The sequence below is a fragment of the Peromyscus californicus genome, unplaced genomic scaffold (genome assembly GCF_007827085.1).
Source record: "Peromyscus californicus insignis strain IS unplaced genomic scaffold, ASM782708v3 Scaffold_8__1_contigs__length_139910024, whole genome shotgun sequence".
In the NCBI taxonomy this organism is placed as follows: domain Eukaryota; kingdom Metazoa; phylum Chordata; class Mammalia; order Rodentia; family Cricetidae; genus Peromyscus; species Peromyscus californicus.
Genome location: NW_026294606.1, coordinates 62,832,561 through 62,852,708, shown reverse-complemented (window position 1 = coordinate 62,852,708; position 20,148 = coordinate 62,832,561). Strand labels below are relative to the sequence as shown.

At 38.9% G+C, this 20,148-nt stretch overlaps 1 protein-coding gene across 5 annotated transcripts in view; it reads left to right on the top strand.

The window, feature by feature from the left end:
- The window catches only part of Upf2 (UPF2 regulator of nonsense mediated mRNA decay), a 122,081-nt gene that overhangs the window by 90,890 nt on the left and 11,043 nt on the right, over positions 1–20,148 (top strand). For 3 of the 5 annotated variants that reach the window (XM_052727472.1, XM_052727473.1, XM_052727475.1), the window contains 5 exons: positions 589–728; positions 8,146–8,247; positions 8,487–8,585; positions 13,984–14,151; positions 19,837–19,978. In XM_052727472.1, coding sequence (XP_052583432.1) covers positions 589–728; positions 8,146–8,247; positions 8,487–8,585; positions 13,984–14,151; positions 19,837–19,978 — 651 coding nt within the window. The remainder of the gene's footprint in view (positions 1–588; positions 729–8,145; positions 8,248–8,486; positions 8,586–13,983; positions 14,152–19,836; positions 19,979–20,148) is intronic. The other 2 variants (XM_052727474.1, XM_052727476.1) reach the window with 1 other exon arrangement.

Genomic DNA, 20,148 nt, shown 5'->3' with positions numbered 1-20,148 from the left:
CACGCCTTTAATCCCAGCACTCGGGAGGCAGAGGCAGGTGGATCTCTGTGAGTTCGAGGCCAGCCTGGGCTACAGAGCGAGAGCGAGAGCGAGATCCAGGACAGGCTCCAAAACTACACAGAGAAACCCTGTCTCGAAAAACCAAAAAATAAAAAATAAAAATAAATAAATGTATTCAGATTGATAGCCAAATGTAATTTCTCCATTAAAGTGACATGATTTTTATTCACTTATTTATTTTGTAGTTTTAGAGATTGTTGAACTATTATTTGTAGAGTGTGGGCATGGGGTCGGTTCTATATATGTCTGAGACTGAGCTTAAACAGGATAATCTTTTAAGTAGTCGAAGCTATAAGAAAGGGGAAAAGAGGTATATATACATATTATTTTTCTTTTTTTCTAGTCTGGTGGCTTAGAAATGTACAGTTTTTTACAGTGTTTCTCACAATTATTTTCAATTCTGATTATTTATTGTTCTGAGAAAATGGCTATTATTTAATTCATACTTTTTATGTGAAGTGGTATAAAAGCAATAGTATAGCATTTATCTTTCTAAATGTATTTTTCTACTTTTGTCCTGTTTTCAAGGCCTAGTAAATGACAAAGAGTCCAAAGATTCTATAACAGAAGGGGACAATCTTGAAGAGGATGAAGAAGAAGAAGAAGGAGGAGCTGAAACTGAAGAACAGTCTGGAAATGAAAGTGAAGTAAATGAGCCAGAAGAAGAAGTAATTACTTTTATTTCTAACAGATAAGTTTGTGGATATATGTGTAGAAGAATATTTTGATTGAGTAAATATTTTTAAAGCTTTTTTATTACATTAGTTTGTATATATGTACACACACACACACACACACACACACACACACACACACACACCCTGTGCCACAGCACCCAAGTGGAGCTCAGGGATCAATTTGTAGGAGTAAGTTTTCTCCTCAGGTTTGAGGTTGTACTTAGGCCACTAGGTTTGGCAGTAAGTGCTTTTCCATGCCGAGCCATCTCTCCAGCCTGAGTGAAGACTTCCTAATTAATAGAGATCTTCTCCTTAGTTTTATTGCTGAAAATGTAACTAATATATTTATATTATAACATCCCTTGATTAAGGGTTTTTATAGACACTAATATTAGGTTGATCATAGCATTTTTATTTAATTAGCAATTTGAGAAAAATATTGTTTTGATCTCCTATGTATCTTAATCTTATTGTTGAATGTGGACAATCTGTGGGCTTTACAATATGAAAAACAATTGTATTGACTAAATATTCATATATTTTGCTTTATTCTTTTTTTTTTTTTTTTTTTGGTTTTTCGAGACAGGGTTTCTCTGTGTAGCTTTGCGCCTCTCCTGGAACTCACTCTGTAGCCCAGGCTGGCCTCGAACTCACAGAGATTCGCCTGGCTCTGCCTCCCGAGTGCTGGGATTAAAGGCATGCGCCACCACCGCCCGGCTTTTGCTTTATTCTTACCAACTTGAGTAGTTCTGAAATCTGAAGTTCATTGAACATAATAATTAGTTTGCCCTTTTGGTATTTATGACTCTTAGGCCAAAGTATGTGAAATTGCTTCTCTGCCATTTATGATCCACTGAAATGTTTTCTTGGTCCTGGGAAAATAGCTTACTTTGTGATATGCTTGTCATGCAATCAAGAGTACCTGCATTCAATCCCCAAAATACAAGTACAAAAAAAATTTTTTTTTAATACAAACAAACAAAACAGGCATGACAGCATGTGTCTTTAATCCCAGCACTTGGGAAGCAGAGGCAGGCAGATCTCTGTGAGTTCAAGGCCAGCCTGATCTAGATAGTGAGTTCCCGGACAGCTAGGGCTACGTAGAGAGACCCTATCTTTTTTTTTTTTTTTAAAGATTTATTTATTTATTATGCATACAATGTTCTGCCTGCATATATGTCTGCAGGCCAGAAGAGGGCGCCAGATCTCATTACAGATGGTTGTGAGCCACCATGTGGTTGCTGGGAATTGAACTCAGGACCTCTGAAAGAGCAGTCAGTGTTCTTAACCTCTGAGCCATCTCTCCAGTCCAGAGACCCTATCTTAAAACAAACAAACCTAAGCCAGATAGGGTAATAAGTGCTTGAAATTATAGATCTGGAGAGTGAAGACAAGTGGATCCCTGGAGCTCATTGCCTAACCAGCCCTGCCTACTTGGTGAGTTCCAGGCTAATGAGAGACCCTGTCTCAAATAAAGAAAGGGTAGGATCTGGAATGACAGCTCAGAAGTTAAGAGCACACACTGTTCCTGCACAGGACCTGAATTCAGTTCTCAGCACCCACTTCAGTGACTCAGAATTACCCCTAACTCCAGCCCCATGTCCTTCTTCTGGTCTCTGTGGTCACATACATATACCTGTACACAGACAAACACATGCATGTAATTTAATATAAAGTAGAAGCTGGAGAAATGACTCAGTGGTTAAGAGCACTTATTACTCATATAGTGAACACAGGGTCACTCCCTAGTACCCACTTATAGGCAGCCCACAAATGCCTATAGTTCCAGTTCCAAAGGAGACAGCTCCCTCTCTGTCCCCAGGCACTAGGCACACATAATGTACATATGTGTATACAGACAAAATAGTCATGCAGATACAATGAAAAAAATAAATCATACATATATATATATATATATATATATATATATAAAAATAAAAAAATAGGACTTTTTTTTTTTTTTTTTTTTTTTGGTTTTTCGAGACAGGGTTTCTCTGTGTAGCTTTGCGCCTTTTCCTGGAACTCACTTGGTAGCCCAGGCTGGCCTCGAACTCACAGAGATCCGCCTGGCTCTGCCTCCCGAGTGCTGGGATTAAAGGCGTGCGCCACCACCGCCCGGCTTGTTTGTTTTGTTTTTAAGTAGGCTAAATATAAGGTAGAATAATAATGAAGGTAAAATTTAAATCAGAAGTTGAACAGTTGTTCCCTGACTTTTGTATACATCCAAATCACAAAATCATTATGATTTAAGTGTATATGACTTTTTGTGTTGAGTGCTTAAGGCATTTATGATAGTGTGATAGCTTAGAAGTGTGATTTTCATTCAACATTGAAAAAAAGCTTATAATTAATACTTAAGTATTTGAAGAAATTGAGTTTGAGTTTCAAAGTTTTGGTTTGAGTATATGGAACTTAGATATTTAGAGAATATATGTAGTTTAGTGTTTAAAGGAATATTAATTGTTCTTAGAGTCATAAAGTAGATATTTTTAAAGCTCCATTTAGAATTAAAGAGTAAAGGGCCCAATAATTTAAGGTAATTAAGATTTTCTGCAGGGAGAAGTGAAAATCTGCAAGACCATGTTTTCTTTAAGCCCGTAAGTTCTCTGGCTGTTAACAAACATGTGGTGTGATTTAACTACACAAGTAGTTTTACTGTTAGTTAGAAATGAATGATTGTGAAAAGCAGAAGAGTCAATATGTGTGGCTTTCATAATTGGCTAGTATTCATAGAAAGCAGGAATGTACTTTTTAATATTTATGTGCTGCTGCTTTCTCTTTCAAACCTACAGCTCCCTTAAAGTAGATAAAAAATAAATTAACAATTGAAAGCTGGAGTATGCTTCCATAATTGGTTTCAGCATAATAGACAGACATTATGTTGATTTATTTTCAAAATGAAATTGTTATAGAAAAAATTCTGTAATATAAATTTAATTGGCATAAGTACTTTATATAACAGAGGGAAATGAGACAGCATTTCCTTTTAGATTTTGAGACTAATAATTGTCTTCGAATTTTTCTGTGTGATTAATTAGATGGACAAAGGTCTAATGAATCTAACATCCTCAGTATAGATGAAACAGCTTTCTTACGTGAAGAATGCAAGGTGTCTTTTTCTTTTTAAATGCATTTCTTTGTTCTCTTAAAACTTTTTTAAAAGATTTATTAATTTAATGTACATTGGGTTTTGCCTGCATATATGTCTGTAAGGGTGTCAGATCCTCTGGAACTAGAGTTACAGACAGTTGTGAACTGCCATGTAGATGCTGGGAATTGAACCTGGGTCTTTTGGAGGAGCAACCAGTGCTCTTAATTACTGAGCCATCTGTCTCTCCAGCCCCCATTTCTTTGTTTTCAATATTGAAATTTTTGCTTTGGAAGGGTATTACTTATATTTCAAATCAAAGAAGGTAACATTGCACATGATATATCTCTGCTAAGGAGAAATACAAACAAAATGTTTAATTGCAGGGGTTATGTGGCTGTCTGAAAAGATGTTGTTGACTTTTGAGAAAAATGAGATTGGAATGCTTCTCCTCACCCTCCAAGGTCATTGTTCCCTATAGCTATCCTCCAAATCCAAGCAGGGAAATTATTGAAAAAGAAAGATGTGTTGTGGAGTAATAAACATGGGGAGGGGTATTCTAAGACTGTTTACAGGAGGGCATCATAAGGATTTAGCTCAGTGGTATATATATGTTTAGCATGTGTATAACCTTGAGTTCAGTTCTTCAGTACCCCTCTCAACAGAGCTACTGTTCTGTTTTCATCTTGGTTCTATTTTTTTATGTGTATGAGTGTTTTACTTACATGTATGTATGTATGTATGTATATATGTATGTATGTATAGTTATACCATGTATGTGCAGTGCCCCCAGAAGCCATAAGAGGGCACTGAGCCTTTACAGCTGGACTACAGACCATTGTGAGCTGTCATGTGGGTTCTAGGAACTGGACCAGGATCCTCTGCAAGAACAGCACGTGTTCCTAATCATTGAGCCATCTCTCCAGCCCCATCTTGTTGTTTTATATGTCTTAGCATCTCCCAACCAGGATATTTTTTCTTAAATATCAGCTATAAAACTCGAATAACTACTGAAGATTAAGTAGATGATCTACTAAAACATAATTTTCTGCAACATGTAATTTATCAAAAGAAAGTATAAGATTCATTGTTATAATAGCAATAATAGTTATTTACTGAACATTTGCTATTCTGTTCACTATCATAGGTACTGTATGTGATTGTTTCTTATGAATACAGTTGATATTAGTGAGAAACTAAAGTACAAACAGGGTAAATAATTTGCCCACACTCTCAGAGTAGTAGCAGAGCCAGTATACATCATGGGCACTTTGTTTTTTATGTTGCCTCTCCTTACCAGCTCAGGTTTTATGGTGTATTAACGATCACTTTATAATTTTACCCATTATTATGTTAGTATTTAGGGATATCAGGACAGATGTATTCTTATTTTTCAAAAATGAATGTTTTTATCCAGTTGGCCCTTCTTCTATACATTCAACTATTCACATATAAAAAATATTCGAGAATCATACATTTGTTCTAAACATGCAGACCATTTTAGTCATACCTGAGAAAATGCTGTGTAGCACTTACATTGCATTAGATAGTTTAAGCGATCTGGAGATACTTGTACTCTGTGGGAGTCCTTGAACCAATCCTGAGATGCAGTTTTATAATCTGAGAAATAAGAGGGTGGTGTTAATTCATTTAGCTTAGTTTAATTTAGTTTTTTAATAGGAAGCATCTTTTATTATTAATGGATTCATGGGAGGGGGCTGGGAAGATGGCTTATTTGGTAAAGTGCTTGCCTTGCAAAATTCGAACACCTGAATTTTATCTCCAGCACCCACATATAATCCCAGTTCTGAGGCTGAGATGAGATAATCCCAGAGGATCCCTGGCCACCCAGTCTAACCAAATCAATGAGTTCTAGATTCATTGAGAGACCCTGTCCCCTAAAATATATTATACACACAACACAAACAATAATTCATTTTCTTCAAGGGCAAATATAAGATGAGCTTTTTGTTTTGTGTGTTTTTGTTTGCTTGCTTGCTTGTTTTTGAGACAGGGTCTCATGTACCCTAGGCTGCTCTTGAATTTACTCTGTACCTGAAGATGACCTTTGTCCTACTTGGGTTTTTGCTGTTGTGATAAACACCACCATCAAAAGCAGCTTGGGAAGGAGGAAGGTGTACTTGATGTTACAGGTTGCAGGCCTTCATTGCGGAAAGCCAAGACAGGAGTCTAGATGCAGAGAGTGAAGCAGAGACTCTGGAGGAATACTGCTTACTGACTTGCCCAGGATTTTGTTTGTTTTTTGTTTTGTTATTGTTGTTTTATGTGCATTGGTGTTTACCTATATGTATGTCTGTGTGAGGATGTCAGGTACCCTGGAACTGGAGTTACAGACAATTGTGAGCTGCCATGTGGGTGCTGGGAATTGAACTCAGGACCTCTGGAAGAGCAGCCAGTGCTCTTAATGCTGAGCCATCTCTCTAGCCCTGCCCAGTTATTTTTTTTTTTTTAAATAATCCAAGACCACCTGCCCAGAGTGGCCTGGCCCATCCCACATCAAATATTAATTAAAATAATGCCCCGTGCACATGCCCACAGGTCAATCTGATGGAGGCAATTACTCATTTGAGGTTCCCTCTTCTCAGGTGACTCTAGCTTGGCTCAAACAGAAACTCAACAGTATAACCTTGAACTGACCATGCTCCCTTAGCTACTGGGATTTATTTAAGCATATACACTATGCCTAACTAAGAACATCATTTGTGAATTTAATTTTAAATTGCAGAGCTACCTTAAATAATTCTTGCATTTAGAAAATAAAGTTTATGCTTTAGTGGTTTTTTTTAACTTTTATTATTTATTGGAGGTGGTGGGTAGGTATGGGTGCATATGTACCTCAGCACATATTTGAAGGTCATAAGACAGCTCGTGGGAGTCAGTTCTTTCATTCCACTACTCCAGGGATCAAGCTCAGGTCATCAGGCTTTCTGGAGAACACTCTTACTTACTAGCCATCATATTCTTTATGCAATCTTTCCATGTATAATTCTAAAAACTTTACAGATGTTTGTAGTAAGAGTATACTTTTGGGACTTTGGAATTATTTTTTAGACCTTTGGAATAAAGTTCTGGGCTGGTGGATAAGGATCCAGGCCCACTTGAGTCTATCCTGTGTTTTCTCTCTGTTTTTCTCCCCTCTATTTCTAACTAAGTCTCTTATACTTTATTCCTCAAGAGTCCATGGGGAAAATAATGGTGGCAGCTGGTCCCCCACACAGATTTAAGTCATTTATTTTAGGGAGTATTTCTCACTTATCTTGGCACATTGAAAAGCAGCTGAGTTTAGGATAGTGGACTTAAAACTTTTATTGACACCTAGTTGACCTAGTTACTGACTGTATTGTTTGTGATACCTAGATACACTATGTAATGATCAGGTTGGTAATTATCAATTCTCTCTCAAACATTGATGATTTCTGTGGTTTAGAAGAAAATATGGTATGCCTACATTATGAAACGTTAATTCTCTTCTATGAAAAATGCTGTCTTGTCACTTGTGCCAGTGTGAATGGAACTGAAGGATATTGTGTTAAGTGAAATAAGCCACAGAAAGAATAACATATGTTTTCACTCATTCAGGGAAGCTAAAAAGAAGAAAAAAGGAATCTCATGTTTGAGAGTAAAGTAATGTGTCTATTGAGTAGCAGTGGGTCCTTGGGCAAGTTACCTAACTATTCTGAGCTGCACCGGGCGGTGGTGGCACACGCCTTTAATCCCAGCACTGGGAGTCAGAGCCAGGCGGATCTCTGCGAGTTCGAGGCCAGCCTGGTCTACAGAGTGAGATCTAGGACAGGCACCAAAACTACACAGAGAAACCCTGTCTCGAAAAATTAAAAAAAAAAAAAAAAAAAAAAAAAAAAAAGTAAACTATTCTGAGCTGCAAATTGAATTTTTATTCTGTTTTTACTGTAAAAAGTGGGAACAATAAAGTACAAGATAACATTTCTAAACTAAAGCACCTTGTAAAATTTAGTGCTATATTATGGCTTTTAACTGGTGATATTAAATTTGAACTTTGTAGAATTAGATGAATATTAAAAAATAGCTACAGTGAGAAATTTCCTTAGAGGTGAGAAAGACTAAAAGTTCAGGAAATGCTTTCTCGTGTAATTCAGGTTTATGCAACAGCTCTGTGCACTGTTTGACCTGTGACTAGTTTTTAGCTTCTGGCATGTAGGAATGTTGCCTTCTGACTTTGTCCTGTCATTCATTTTGAACAGACTCCATATAAGGAAGCTTCTTAAGGCATGTAAAGTCCTCTTTCAAAGGGTTTTAATCATCTACTGATGTTAATTTCAGGAGGGTTCTGATGATGATGATGAGGGAGAAGAAGAGGAAGAGGAGAATACAGATTACCTCACAGATTCCAACAAGGAGAATGAAACTGATGAAGAGAATGCTGTATGTATGGCTGGATTGTTTTTTAATTGTGTAGTGTTTTGAATATTTGAATTTTAGCCTGTGATTATGGAAAAAAAAATAGCTTTCTTGGGAACTTACTTGCACTCAGTTTTCCCTTTGGTAACAAGTTCTTTTAACCTTTATTCTTTGGCTATGTTGACCACATCTGTATAGAAAACCTCTGACCTGTGAAGCGTCACAGTGAAAATTTGTTGTGGCATTTTCTTTGTTTTGATAAGGAGGTGATGATCAAAGGAGGTGGACTGAAACATGTCCCTTGTGTAGAAGATGAGGACTTCATTCAAGCTCTGGACAAAATGATGCTAGAAAACCTTCAGGTATGAAATATTCTCTATTTAAAGACTCTTTTGAACACAAAACATTGTAGCGCACAAAATTCTGATTGATGTGAGAGTCCTTGTAAACAACCACCTCTGTAGCGTATCTCCCTCATGTACATAAGTTGTGACTGCCAGCACCTCCTGGGTCCCTGATTTGCAGTTAGGGGAGAGAAAGGGAGAGAGAGAGGTAGGAGGATAAATGTAGTTAATGTAAGACTGGGAACAATCATTTTTAAGAGCATGCACTACCCTTACTCAGCTTGGTTCCCACCATCAGTGTTGGACAGTACCAGGAGATCAATAAATCTTTATGTTCACAACATTAGTAAACTAGATTTGCGGGGGAGGGTGAGACAGGGTTTTTCTTTGTGGCCCTGGCTGTCCTGGAACTCACTCTGTAGACCAGGCTGGCCTTGAACTCAGAGATCCACCTGCCCAGCTAATAAACTAGATTTTATCAGAACTCACAAGGCTGTTTGTTTTTGATTTGGTATGTAATGCTGGAGCTCAAACCCAAGACCTTGTGCGTACTAGCTGGACACTGAACTGCATCCCTAACCCTCCGTATAGTAATTATTAAAATAACATAGTAATTTGGAATAATTACATTTTTCTATAATTGAAGAGAAAATCCTTTGGGTTGTTTGCATCTGCTTATTAAATTACTGTCCCTCTTTGGTGATATAACAGTGCTTTAGTTAGAACATGGAGTTGGTGAGGAGCAAGCGCTGTGGTAGGTTCAGTGAAGGGAAGAAGTGACAATGTTCAATGTAGACAAATATTGATCAGTCTCTGCTAGAAAGGGAAGAGAAACAGGGAGTGGCTAGGGTAGGCCATAGAGCAAGGTGGTTTCTTGTCTTGTTTTTGGTTTGTTTAAGATATTAAGTCACGGGGTTGGGGATTTAGCTCAGTGGTAGAGCGCTTGCCTCGCAAGCACAAGGCCCTGGGTTCAATCCTCAGCTCTGGAAAAAAAAAAAAAGATATTAAGTCACTATATAATGATGAACTGGTTCTTTAGAGAAGAAATACTGGATTTTACTAATGACACAGTTATTGAAGGGTTCAACATATCTCCTTCATCCCTCTCCAAAGTATTAACAAAGTATTTATTATTAAGTTTATAATATCATTATACATATATTAGGTATTAGGCCAATTTGCTTATATATTCAGATGTTCTGGTATATATATTTGGGGGTGGTGATGTTTGGTTAATTGGGGTTTTTTTTGTTTGTTTGTTTGTTTTGTTTTGTCTCCAACATAATATTTTTATTAATTATTTGGGAATTTCATACAGTGTACCCTGAACACTTGCCTTCCATTCCTCCCAGGTCTACCCTCCCACCCCTGTGCTCCTTCCTCCAAAAAAAAAAAAAACTAAAAAATAAATTAAAACACCAAGTCCAATTTGTGTTGCCCATATATTCACTGACACTTGGTCATACTCAGTCCCTTAAAGAAAACTGAGTCCTTTCCCACCCCCATTGCCCCCCACCCCCACCAGAGGCCATCAGCTGTGAAGAGCTACACTTCAGCATCTTTATCAAAACTTTTAAGGGCCGGGCGGTGGTGGCGCACGCCTTTAATCCCAGCACTCGGGAGGCAGAGCCAGGCAGATCTCTGTGAGTTCGAGGCCAGCCTGGTCTCCAAAGCGAGTTCCAGGAAAGGCGCAAAGCTACACAGAGAAACCCTGTCTCGAAAAAAAAACCAAAAAAAAAAAAAAAAAAAACTTTTAAGGACTTTCTTCAATAGCTTCCTGTCTGGACTGTTCCTTCCCTTTTTTTGGAGTGGGGAGGTTTTCACAGAAGCCTTCAGTGTTTCTCTGGTTTTTGTTTTGTTTGGGGGGTGTTGTTGTTGTTGTTGTTTGAGGCAAAGTCCTATTAGGAGGCTGAGGCTGGCCCCAGACTTATTAGCCCAGGCTGGCCTTAAATTTATGATCTTTCTGCTTCAGCCTCCCAACTGTTTGAATTACATGTACATACTACTATAATTAGCCCAAAAGCCCTTAATTTATGAAGTAAATCTCATGTCATTTTAGAGGCATGTCAAATAAAGCATAATTAATTATTCTGATCTTCTGAAAGAGAAATAAAATAGTTTGTATAAAGAAGCTATGGAGTCAGTACCATTTAATAAATATTGAGCATCTACTATGTGACTAAGATTGTACAAGTAGTAAATAAGACAGACACGCTTCCTGTTCTTAGAGAGGATAGATATTTTAAAACTACCAAGTACATTACTTCTAAATTGTGGTAATTGGTAAGGATAGCATGTTTTAGTTTATAGAAAAGGAAGATCCTTCTTAGGTGGGATGGTGGAGAAGACAATTTTAATATCACAATGGAGCTATTTAAAGGTGGACTGGTGAGATGGCCTGACGGTTAAGAGCACTGGCTACTCTTCCAGAGGATGTAGGTTCAATTCCAAGCACCCCTGAAACTGGTGTACAGTCTCATCTAAGAGTGTCACCATCTGTACACCAGTTTCAGGGGATCCAACACCTCTGCAGGGACCAGGCATACAAGTGGTACAGAGTCACATGAATGCAGACATAATATTTACACACATAAAATAAATTTTTTTAGTTACGGGAAGGTAGAGAAAATTTCAGAAGTCTTGAGACAGAAAAGATCTTGCCTTTGAAAACTAAATAGAAGCTTAGTATCGATGAATATAATCTACAGGAAAATGGTGACAAGAACAGAGAACCATGATGGGAACCCTTGGAAGAACAAGTCCTATGTGGAGGTAGTTCTGATGGGGCAAGACTGCAAAAGCTGAAAGCCTGGGTAGAAAGCTATTGGTAATTGATAGGATAACAGATGGTGATCTGTCTAGCACAGTATCAGGAAACAGAGACATCGATTTGAGAGCTTTTCAGTTTGTAGAATGAACTGGATTTATTAGTTACTTGACTGGATACAGTTTGTGGGTTCGATCTTTTGCAGCTGTGACAGATGTCTGAAAGAAATAGTTTGAAGGAGGAAGAATTTGTTTTGGATCATGGTTTCAGTCCTTGATTGCCTTCATTACATTTAGGACTATAGCAGCGCAGAAGCATTATGAAGGAAGTGCATGGTGTAGGAAGCTGTCATCCCAAGGAAACATAAGGGACCAGAGACAAAATACGTTCCTAAGAACATGCCTCCAGTCACTTGCTTCCTGCAGCCAGCTTGTATTGGTTAGACCTTTTGTCACTGTGACAACCACCTAAAAAAACAACTTGTAGGGAAGAAAGCTTACTTTTAGCGCCGTTTCAGTCCATTTCTGCTGAGGCATGGTAGTAGGGTGTATGATAAAGACTGTTTACCTCAGAGAGGCCGGGAAGCAGAGACAGAAGGGGTCAGGGTAAAGACTCTTCAGAGGTACTTTCTCCATAGTGCATTTCCTCGCAAGTTCCCACCTCCTAAAATTTCCAATACTTGCCAAAGTGACACTCTTAGATGGGACTACAGAATGAGTTCAAGGCCACCCTGGGCAACTTAGTGGGTTCAGACATGTCTCAAAAAAATAATAAAAGGGTTGAGGATGTGGCTCAGTGGTAGGATGTACCTAGACGTGTTCAAGGCCCTGAACTCAATCTCTGGCACTACAAATTAATCATATGTGTTTAATGTAGGACAATTTGCTTAGAACTGGTTGTTTGATTATATGTGTATGTTAGCATATGTAAGAGAAAGTCTGGAGGAATATAACCCATTGCTGATGGTGGTTGCATCGTTGGCTGAGGCAGAGAGAGGTAAGATAAAGGAATTAGTCTATACACTAATACATTTTTGTATTTAAATATCTTACAAAGAGAATGTATTAATTTTGTAATCATTAATAATTTAAGAATACAGGTCAGGATTTGCCTAACAACACTTTTCATTTTTTAAGTAAAAGATCTTTATAAATCTAATGAATCTGGGACTATATCAGGCCGGTTCTAATAAAGCATAACTTAGAAAACAAAAATCAATAAAACTGTCATTTTTTTTGATTGGCAAGTCTCTTGAATATATGAAGCTTGTATCAAAAGATGATTTAGATGTTTGAAGAACATTTTTGAGACCTTGAAAGGAATCAGGCCTGCTCCATTCATCAGGATGTAGACAGGAATTTTTAGCATAAATTTAAGATTCCCACTTCCTTAAATACATCGTTTCAGGTCCCTGCTTTTGCACTTGTTCTTCTGTTTAAATTTTTTTCTCTATTTCCAAAATTGCTATTTTACCATCTGCTTGGTAGAAGTTACACTAAATCTTTAATATTCTCAAATGTCCCATTTCTGTTCAATCTTTCATGAAATTCCTGTACCTACCTACTCGCAGTTAGGCACAACTAGTCACCTCTACACAGGCAGTAAGTACCTCCATAGCGTATTATAGCTTATGTGTATGTCTCATTTAAAAGTTTACAAGCTTTCTGAAGGTACACTAAATAAATCCCCCACCCTGCCCTGTGTGTGATTGTGTGTCTTGTCTGTCACTCTTCACATTATTTTTTGAACCTAGAGATTGGCTTAGACTGTCTGGTCAGTGAGCCCCTGGGATCTTCCTGCCAACTCTGGGACTACAAGTACTACTATACCCAGCCTTTTATATGGGTGCTAGTGATCCAAACGTAGGTCCTCATGCATGCATGGCATGCACTTTACCTACTGAGCCATCTCCCCCACCCCTTGACTAAATCCTTTTACTACCTCCAAGCTTAACACTAAGTAAGCATCAATGGAGGTCCGTGTAATTAATCATTTGGAAAATTCATTGTAAATTCTAAAATCAGTTGATACTACAACCAAGAAATTAATATGAATTGCTACATATTTCATTTGTTCTTGAGTGTTTGAGCCCCTCTTGTATGTAAAGTACTGCTGTGGGTGCTGGGGAGAGGGTAATAAGCACTCAGTCTAGTGGCAGAGTCAGACTTCACACACTGAGATTTTCTGGTAATTACAAAAGCAGATGTGTGGCATGAGAGTGAAAGAACAGAATGCTTTTGAAGAGCTCAGTCTATGGGACCTGCAGTGCTGTGTGCCTATGGGAGGCTGGTGCAGTGAACAGAAGCCAAATCACATGGTTCCTTGGAGATCAGACACAAAGGCTTTTTAGGTAGTGAGGAGAAATAGTCCTTGGCATCATTTGTGTTTCAAAGTCCCTGGATCTTAGGGTTGTGTTTTAAGAAATACCATGTTGGCTAGGAGGTGGTGGTGGCGCACGCCTTTAATCCCAGCACTTGGGAGGCAGAGGCAGATGGATTTCTCTGAGTTTGAGGCCAGCCTGGTCTACAAAAGTGAGAAATGTTGTCTCAAAGAAAAAAAGAGAAAAAGAAATACCATTGTTTGCAGTTTATGTTTATATTTCTATGTGTTTCAGAATATTTATATACTTTTTAAATTTCTGTCTTGAAGCAGAGAAGTGGTGAATCTGTTAAAGTGCACCAACTTGATGTTGCTATTCCTTTGCATCTCAAAAGCCAGCTGAGGAAAGGGCCCCCACTTGGTGGGGGGGAAGGAGAGACAGAGTCTGCAGACACAATGCCGTTTGTCATGTTAACAAGAAAAGGCAATAAACAGCAGGTAAGAAATGTCCACTGTGTAGTTAATAGTTGGTTATCAGGTGTGAGAATTAACTTAGTTTAATAAATTTTAAGTTATTCTTTTCCTACAAAAAGAAATGGAAACTTTTAAAACATTCAGTGGTAGAAATATTGTCCATTATATGTATGGAAATGCATTGATTGACTTTTACAGAATGGATATGAGTTAATGGAAAGGACATTTAAATCCTAAGTGCATATATATTCATTAGAATATATAAATTTCTTATCTTTACGTGGTAAACTATATATAAAGAAGCTCAGTATGGGTAGAGAAGAAGATTGACTAACATCTCAAGAAAATGCTGAGCTGCCAAACTTTTCCTTGAAATCTGTTCTCTGACCCTGTGCCTTCTCTTATAGTCTTACTATACTCTCTTTCTTTGCCATATGTTACATGTGGTCCCTCAAAATCATTTCCCTGGCTATTAAGCCATTATTTTAGGGATTCATGTGTTCACTTAGCAGATATTTACTGAGCATCAACTCTGAGCCAGTAAGCATGTATATGTGTCTAGGTCCTAGGACTATAGTGACACATGAGGGAGTATCTGTCCTCATGGGTCTTATATCCTACTGAGATAATAAGACATGACATACAAGGATAAAGGCCAGCTCTCAGAACAGCTCCTGGATGCACATGTATCGGGATCTTTATGTTTTATCATTTCTTTTTTTTTTTTTTTTTTTTTTTTTTTGGTTTTTCGAGACAGGGTTTCTCTGTGTAGCTTTGCGCCTTTCCTGGATCTCGCGCTGTAGACCAGGCTGGCCTCGAACTCACAGAAATCCGCCTGCCTCTGCCTCCCGAGTGCTGGGATTAAAGGCGTGTGCCACCACCGCCCGGCTGTTTTATCATTTCTGATGTCAGGTTAGTTTCTAAAGTTGATTAACTCATGTAATAATTAACATATTTTTCCATTTTAATGATAAGTAAAATAATGGTATATATTAAAATTAAATACTAGATTTTATGAAATAAGATAGCTGCCACAGGTAGAAAAGTCTGATCCTTGGTTTTCATGTTATTCGCGTAGCCCTTTGTCTTTTTCTTTTCATGCTATGCCCTTTGTATAGAGCGTAAGTTAAGCAAATTCTTCCTCTCTTGGAGCTTTCATTCTGGTTTAGGGAGGTATATAGTAAAGAAATTTAGTGTCAGCCTGGGGTACTGTGAGGGTACTAAAGCAAGGTGGAAAGAGATAGTGACAAGAGTAGGGACAAGGAAACTTTAAGTGATTGTCATCTGTGATGGAAAGAAGAGTCTATTCAAAGTAATGATACCAGCATAGAGAGATGGCTCAGTGGGTGAGTTCAACCCCAGAACCACCTGAGAAGAGAGAACTGACTCCCAGAGATTATCCTCTGACATACACACTCTCTGTCTGCCTGCCTGCCTGCCTGCCTGCCTGCCTGTCTGCCTGTCTATCTATCTCACACATAGAGAGACAAATTGAATTTAAAACAAAAAGCAAAGGTCTTCCTGGAGATGGAGGCTGAAAGTCCCTAGGCAGAGGATAATGGTAAGCAGGAGTCCCTGAAAGATTAGCAGGGCTAGCTCCTAGTGAATGTCCATAATTTCTTGTTTAGATAAGGGATCATAGAAGTCCTACTTTATACCATTCTTTTGCTAGCTGGTGTATAAAGAGGTCTCAGTAACAAAATAATAGGGCCAGAGACTTCACATGGATGTCTGCTTCTCTGTCCCTTTCTCCTCCACAGCCCTAGGCCCAGCTTGCCTCCCTGCTATCCTTTCAGATTTAGTTCCTTCTGGATCTAGTAGCTGAGGCCCAGTCCTGTCACGTAGAGGACAAAGAGCCACCTTCCACAATCCCCCAGGTCTTCCAAGCTTAGCTCCAGCCCCGAATTGGCTTCTTGAGGACAAAGAACAGCTCTACAGCACTATCCTAAGTCACCAGTGCCAACAGATGGAAGCCAAGCAAAGATGCTGACTCCTTGCACACACCTGCTAAGACCTGAACCTGGAACTAGCCCCTTCTTGAACCTGGGGCTCAAAATGGGCAGCCACCTACATGCCCTTAGCCTTGTGTAGTAAGAGTTCTAGAACCTAAAAACTGTCACACTGCAGTATCCCTCTACACCTTTCCAAGGAACTGGAGTGCAAGTACTCAAACCTTGGGAGTAGGCAAGATAGCGGAGTCATTTAGCTCCCTAGGCAGGAAGAGGAGCCCTGACTCTTGACCTCCAGGAGTCTGGCTGGGAGTCTCTATTCTTAGCTGTCAAGCTACTAGGCAGGTATGAGGGCTGAGGGCCTGCTCCTTGGAAAAGACAACCCCCACTTAGATAAGACCTGATACCCTTTCCTTCTTTTCCAGTTTAAAAAAAAGGGAAAAATTAAGACAATCACTAGCACCCTAGCCCCAAGGCTGAGGGTCACAGAGGCTTGAAGAACATTGCAGCCATGCTCACCCACCCTCCACACTGCTGCTCTCAGTCTGTCTGGTGTTTGGGCTATGTGACTAGATAAAATTCCCCTCTGCATTTTTTTTTTTAATTTCTAAATGAGTATCTCTGTTCTTGTCCATAATTTCTTGTTTAGATAAGGGATCATGGAAGTCCTACTTTATACCATTCTTTTGCTAGTTGGTGTATAAAGAAGTCTCCATAATAGCAAAATAATAGGGCCAGCAAGGACTTCACATCATGACTAACATTAAAGTTAACATGTTAAAATCAAACACTAGCTTCCTTCATCACCCCCACCTTCTCTCTGTGCAGGTATGCATGTGTGGGCATGTACAGGTTTCCTTGTGCTTTCAGAAGGCCCACCTCTCTGCTCTCTGTAGACCAGGGTTGTGCTTTCTGTGTTCACTCAGTCTCTAAGGAGGGAAGTGAGAGCCGGTTTTGGTAAGAATCCTAAATTAGGTGTTGTACCCAGATCTTTGCCAAAACTGCTTTTCAGTTACCTGAAGTTGCTAATTTACCACTGTAACCAGGGTTTTCAAATCCCAGAGATTGAACTTTTTCCCCTAGGCCTACTTAGTTTTTGAGCTAGACTTTCTTAAAGAAAATTTAGTCATCACATTTTAGGTCTCCCTTATTCTCCTCTGTGCTCTCTCTCTGTACTCCCTACCCATGCCAATGGCTTTTCTTGGCACAAAAAAGTAAGTCTGGAAGTCATTTAGTTCTAACATTTTAAGGCATATACAATGCACAAAGCCTTTACATGTGGAGGAGGGCACAAAGGGCAGTGTTTAGCAACTAGAATTAGATATTTCTTGGTTCCCATTACTGTATAGCTACTAATGTCTTGGCATGTACCTTGGGTCCTGAATTTTTTTAACTAAGAGGAAGCTTAGTAATATCTTTTCTGAAGAAAAGCTATAAAAACAATAGTTTTCCTCTTTGTTGCATTCAGGTACGCATAAAAATCTGTTGTCATCAGCTTGCACATGCTGTTTAGTTCATATACAACTTGTAGGCTTTGGCGGTAAATCAAGACGTACCTTAAGGCCAGGCATGGTGATACACACCTATAATTCTCAGAGGCAGAAACAGGGTTATTGATTTGAAGGCCAGTTTCAGGAAAATTATTTGAAGAAGCATCATGGTATTTTCTGGTCTGAATAAGTGTATTTTGTTCTGATTTTTATTTTCTTATTTGGCTTTTGGGTGTTGGCCTTCTGGTGCCATGGCTTTTCTACAAGTGTGAAATTTGTTGCTGTATAAGAATGTTTAATTCTTCACTTCAGTGAAAGATCTCTTTGTGTACTAGATTTCTGTTTAGAAAAATCTTACTGTGGCAGTCATCTGCAGAAAAAATTCTATCAATGAAGTGAGTTGGTGACTAGAACTGAAAGAAAAACAATATCAACAATTAATGTCTACATTTATGTATTTATGAATTTGATCATTAAAAATATTTTAGCATAATAGCTCTGTTATATAATTCAGCATATTTTTTTAAATACAAAGTAAGCTGGCAGTGGTGGTACACACCTTTAATGCCAGCACTCAGGAAGCAGCAGCAGGTGGATCTCTTGAGTTCCAAGACAGCCAGAGCTATACAGAAAAACCCTGTCTCGAAGAAGAAAATAATAGGGATTAGAGAGATGGCTCAACAGTTCAGTGTTTACAGTGCAGTCATGAGGACCGGAATTTAGTTCTAAGCACCCATATAACAAACCAGAATCCAGTAGACACCTGTAACTCAGCTCTGAGGAATCCAGTTTCTCTCCTTTACAAAAGCAAATGTGCAAATAAAATAATGTTTAAAAAATGCAAAGCATGCCAGGCGGTGGTGGCGCACGCCTTTAATCCCAGCACTCGGGAGGCAGAGCCAGGCGGATCTCTGTGAGTTCGAGGCCAGCCTGGACTACCAAGTGAGTTCCAGGAAAGGCGCAAAGCTACACAGAGAAACCCTGTCTCGGAAAAAAAAAAAAAAAAAATGCAAAGCATGCCGGGCGGTGGTGGCGCAGGCCTTTAATCCCAGCACTCGGGAGGCAGAGCCAGGCGGATCTCTGTGAGTTCGAGGCCAGCCTGGTCTCCAAAGCGAGTTCCAGGAAAGGCGCAAAGCTACGCAGAGAAACCCTGTCTCGAAAAAAAAAAAAAAAAATGCAAAGCATATTTAACTTACTACTGGAAGAGAAATCACTGTTTTGCAACCAGTACCCATAAAGAATTATGATTTGTTACATGTTTTGATTAGAATAATTAGTACTTACTGTAACCTGAGGCTTTATATTATATATACACACATATAGTTTTAAAATGCAGCTGTTACGATCCAGCTTAAAATAACACCTTCAGTTCCCCGCTGTTACTCTTACTGACACACATGCTCCAGAAGCTCAGTGAGTGATCATGCCTTTGATCTAGAGTCATAGATGAAGTCTCATGATAGTGCAACAGAGAATTTCAGTTATGAAGCACCTTTGTTTTATGCTTAGCTGGTTAGCAAATCTTACTTAAAAAATTTTCCAGGGATCCATGAGCCATAATTTTATAGATTTTTATCTAGGTTTGTCTGCCATTTGCATTCCTAAGCTAGAAACATCTTGCTTAAAACAAGCATTCCAAGAAAGGGAACTGGATCTCTGGGTCAGTTGCTTCATGCTCATCTTCAAAACAAAAAAGTGCTCAGAATGCTGAAGATGGGTCAGATTTGCCCTATATGGTTTAGGAGGCAGGTAGAAATGTAAGGAATGTGCCTTTCATTTTGCTCTGTAAAAGCCTTTTGAAAGTTGTTTACATATGACAGGTCTGCAGGATGAAAAGTTGTCCTGTCTCTAGGTGTATGCTTCCAGACAACTGCTATTCATGAAGTCAGTCAAACTTAGTGGCCTTCCAGTTCCCATCCACCTCTGATAGGCTGTGTTTTTTCTTAGAATAATACAGGTATCTTTTGAACTAAATCTGATTTATAGTGAAGGGTAGATAGTATTGGGTTTTTTGGGGGGGTTGTTTTATTTTTTGAGGGGAGTATTGAGACAGGGTTTCTTTGTATAGTCTTAGCTGTCCTAGAACTAACTATAGACTAGGCTGGCCTGGAACTCACAGAGACCCGCCTGCTTCTGCCTCCCAAGTGCTGGGATTAAAGGCATGTGCCACCACTGCCTGGGCTGATAGTATTGTTTTCTAAACTAATATATTTAATTCTACTTAACTGTTTTATCAGACTATTTGTGATTCCAATGTTATTTTCCTCCAGTTTAAGATTCTTAATGTGCCCATGTCGTCCCAACTTGCTGCAAATCATTGGAACCAGCAACAAGCAGAACAAGAGGAGAGGATGAGAATGAAAAAGCTCACATTAGATATCAATGAACGACAAGAACAAGAAGATTATCAAGGTATAAAATAATTTATAGGCCAGGAATGGTGGCATGGGCCATAGGCTTACAGTGCCGTCACTCTGGAGGCTGAGGCAGGAGGATCACCATACATTTGAGGACATCTTGGGTTACATAGTAAGACACTATCTCAGAAAAAGAAAGAAACCTGTTAACAATGTAGAGGGGCT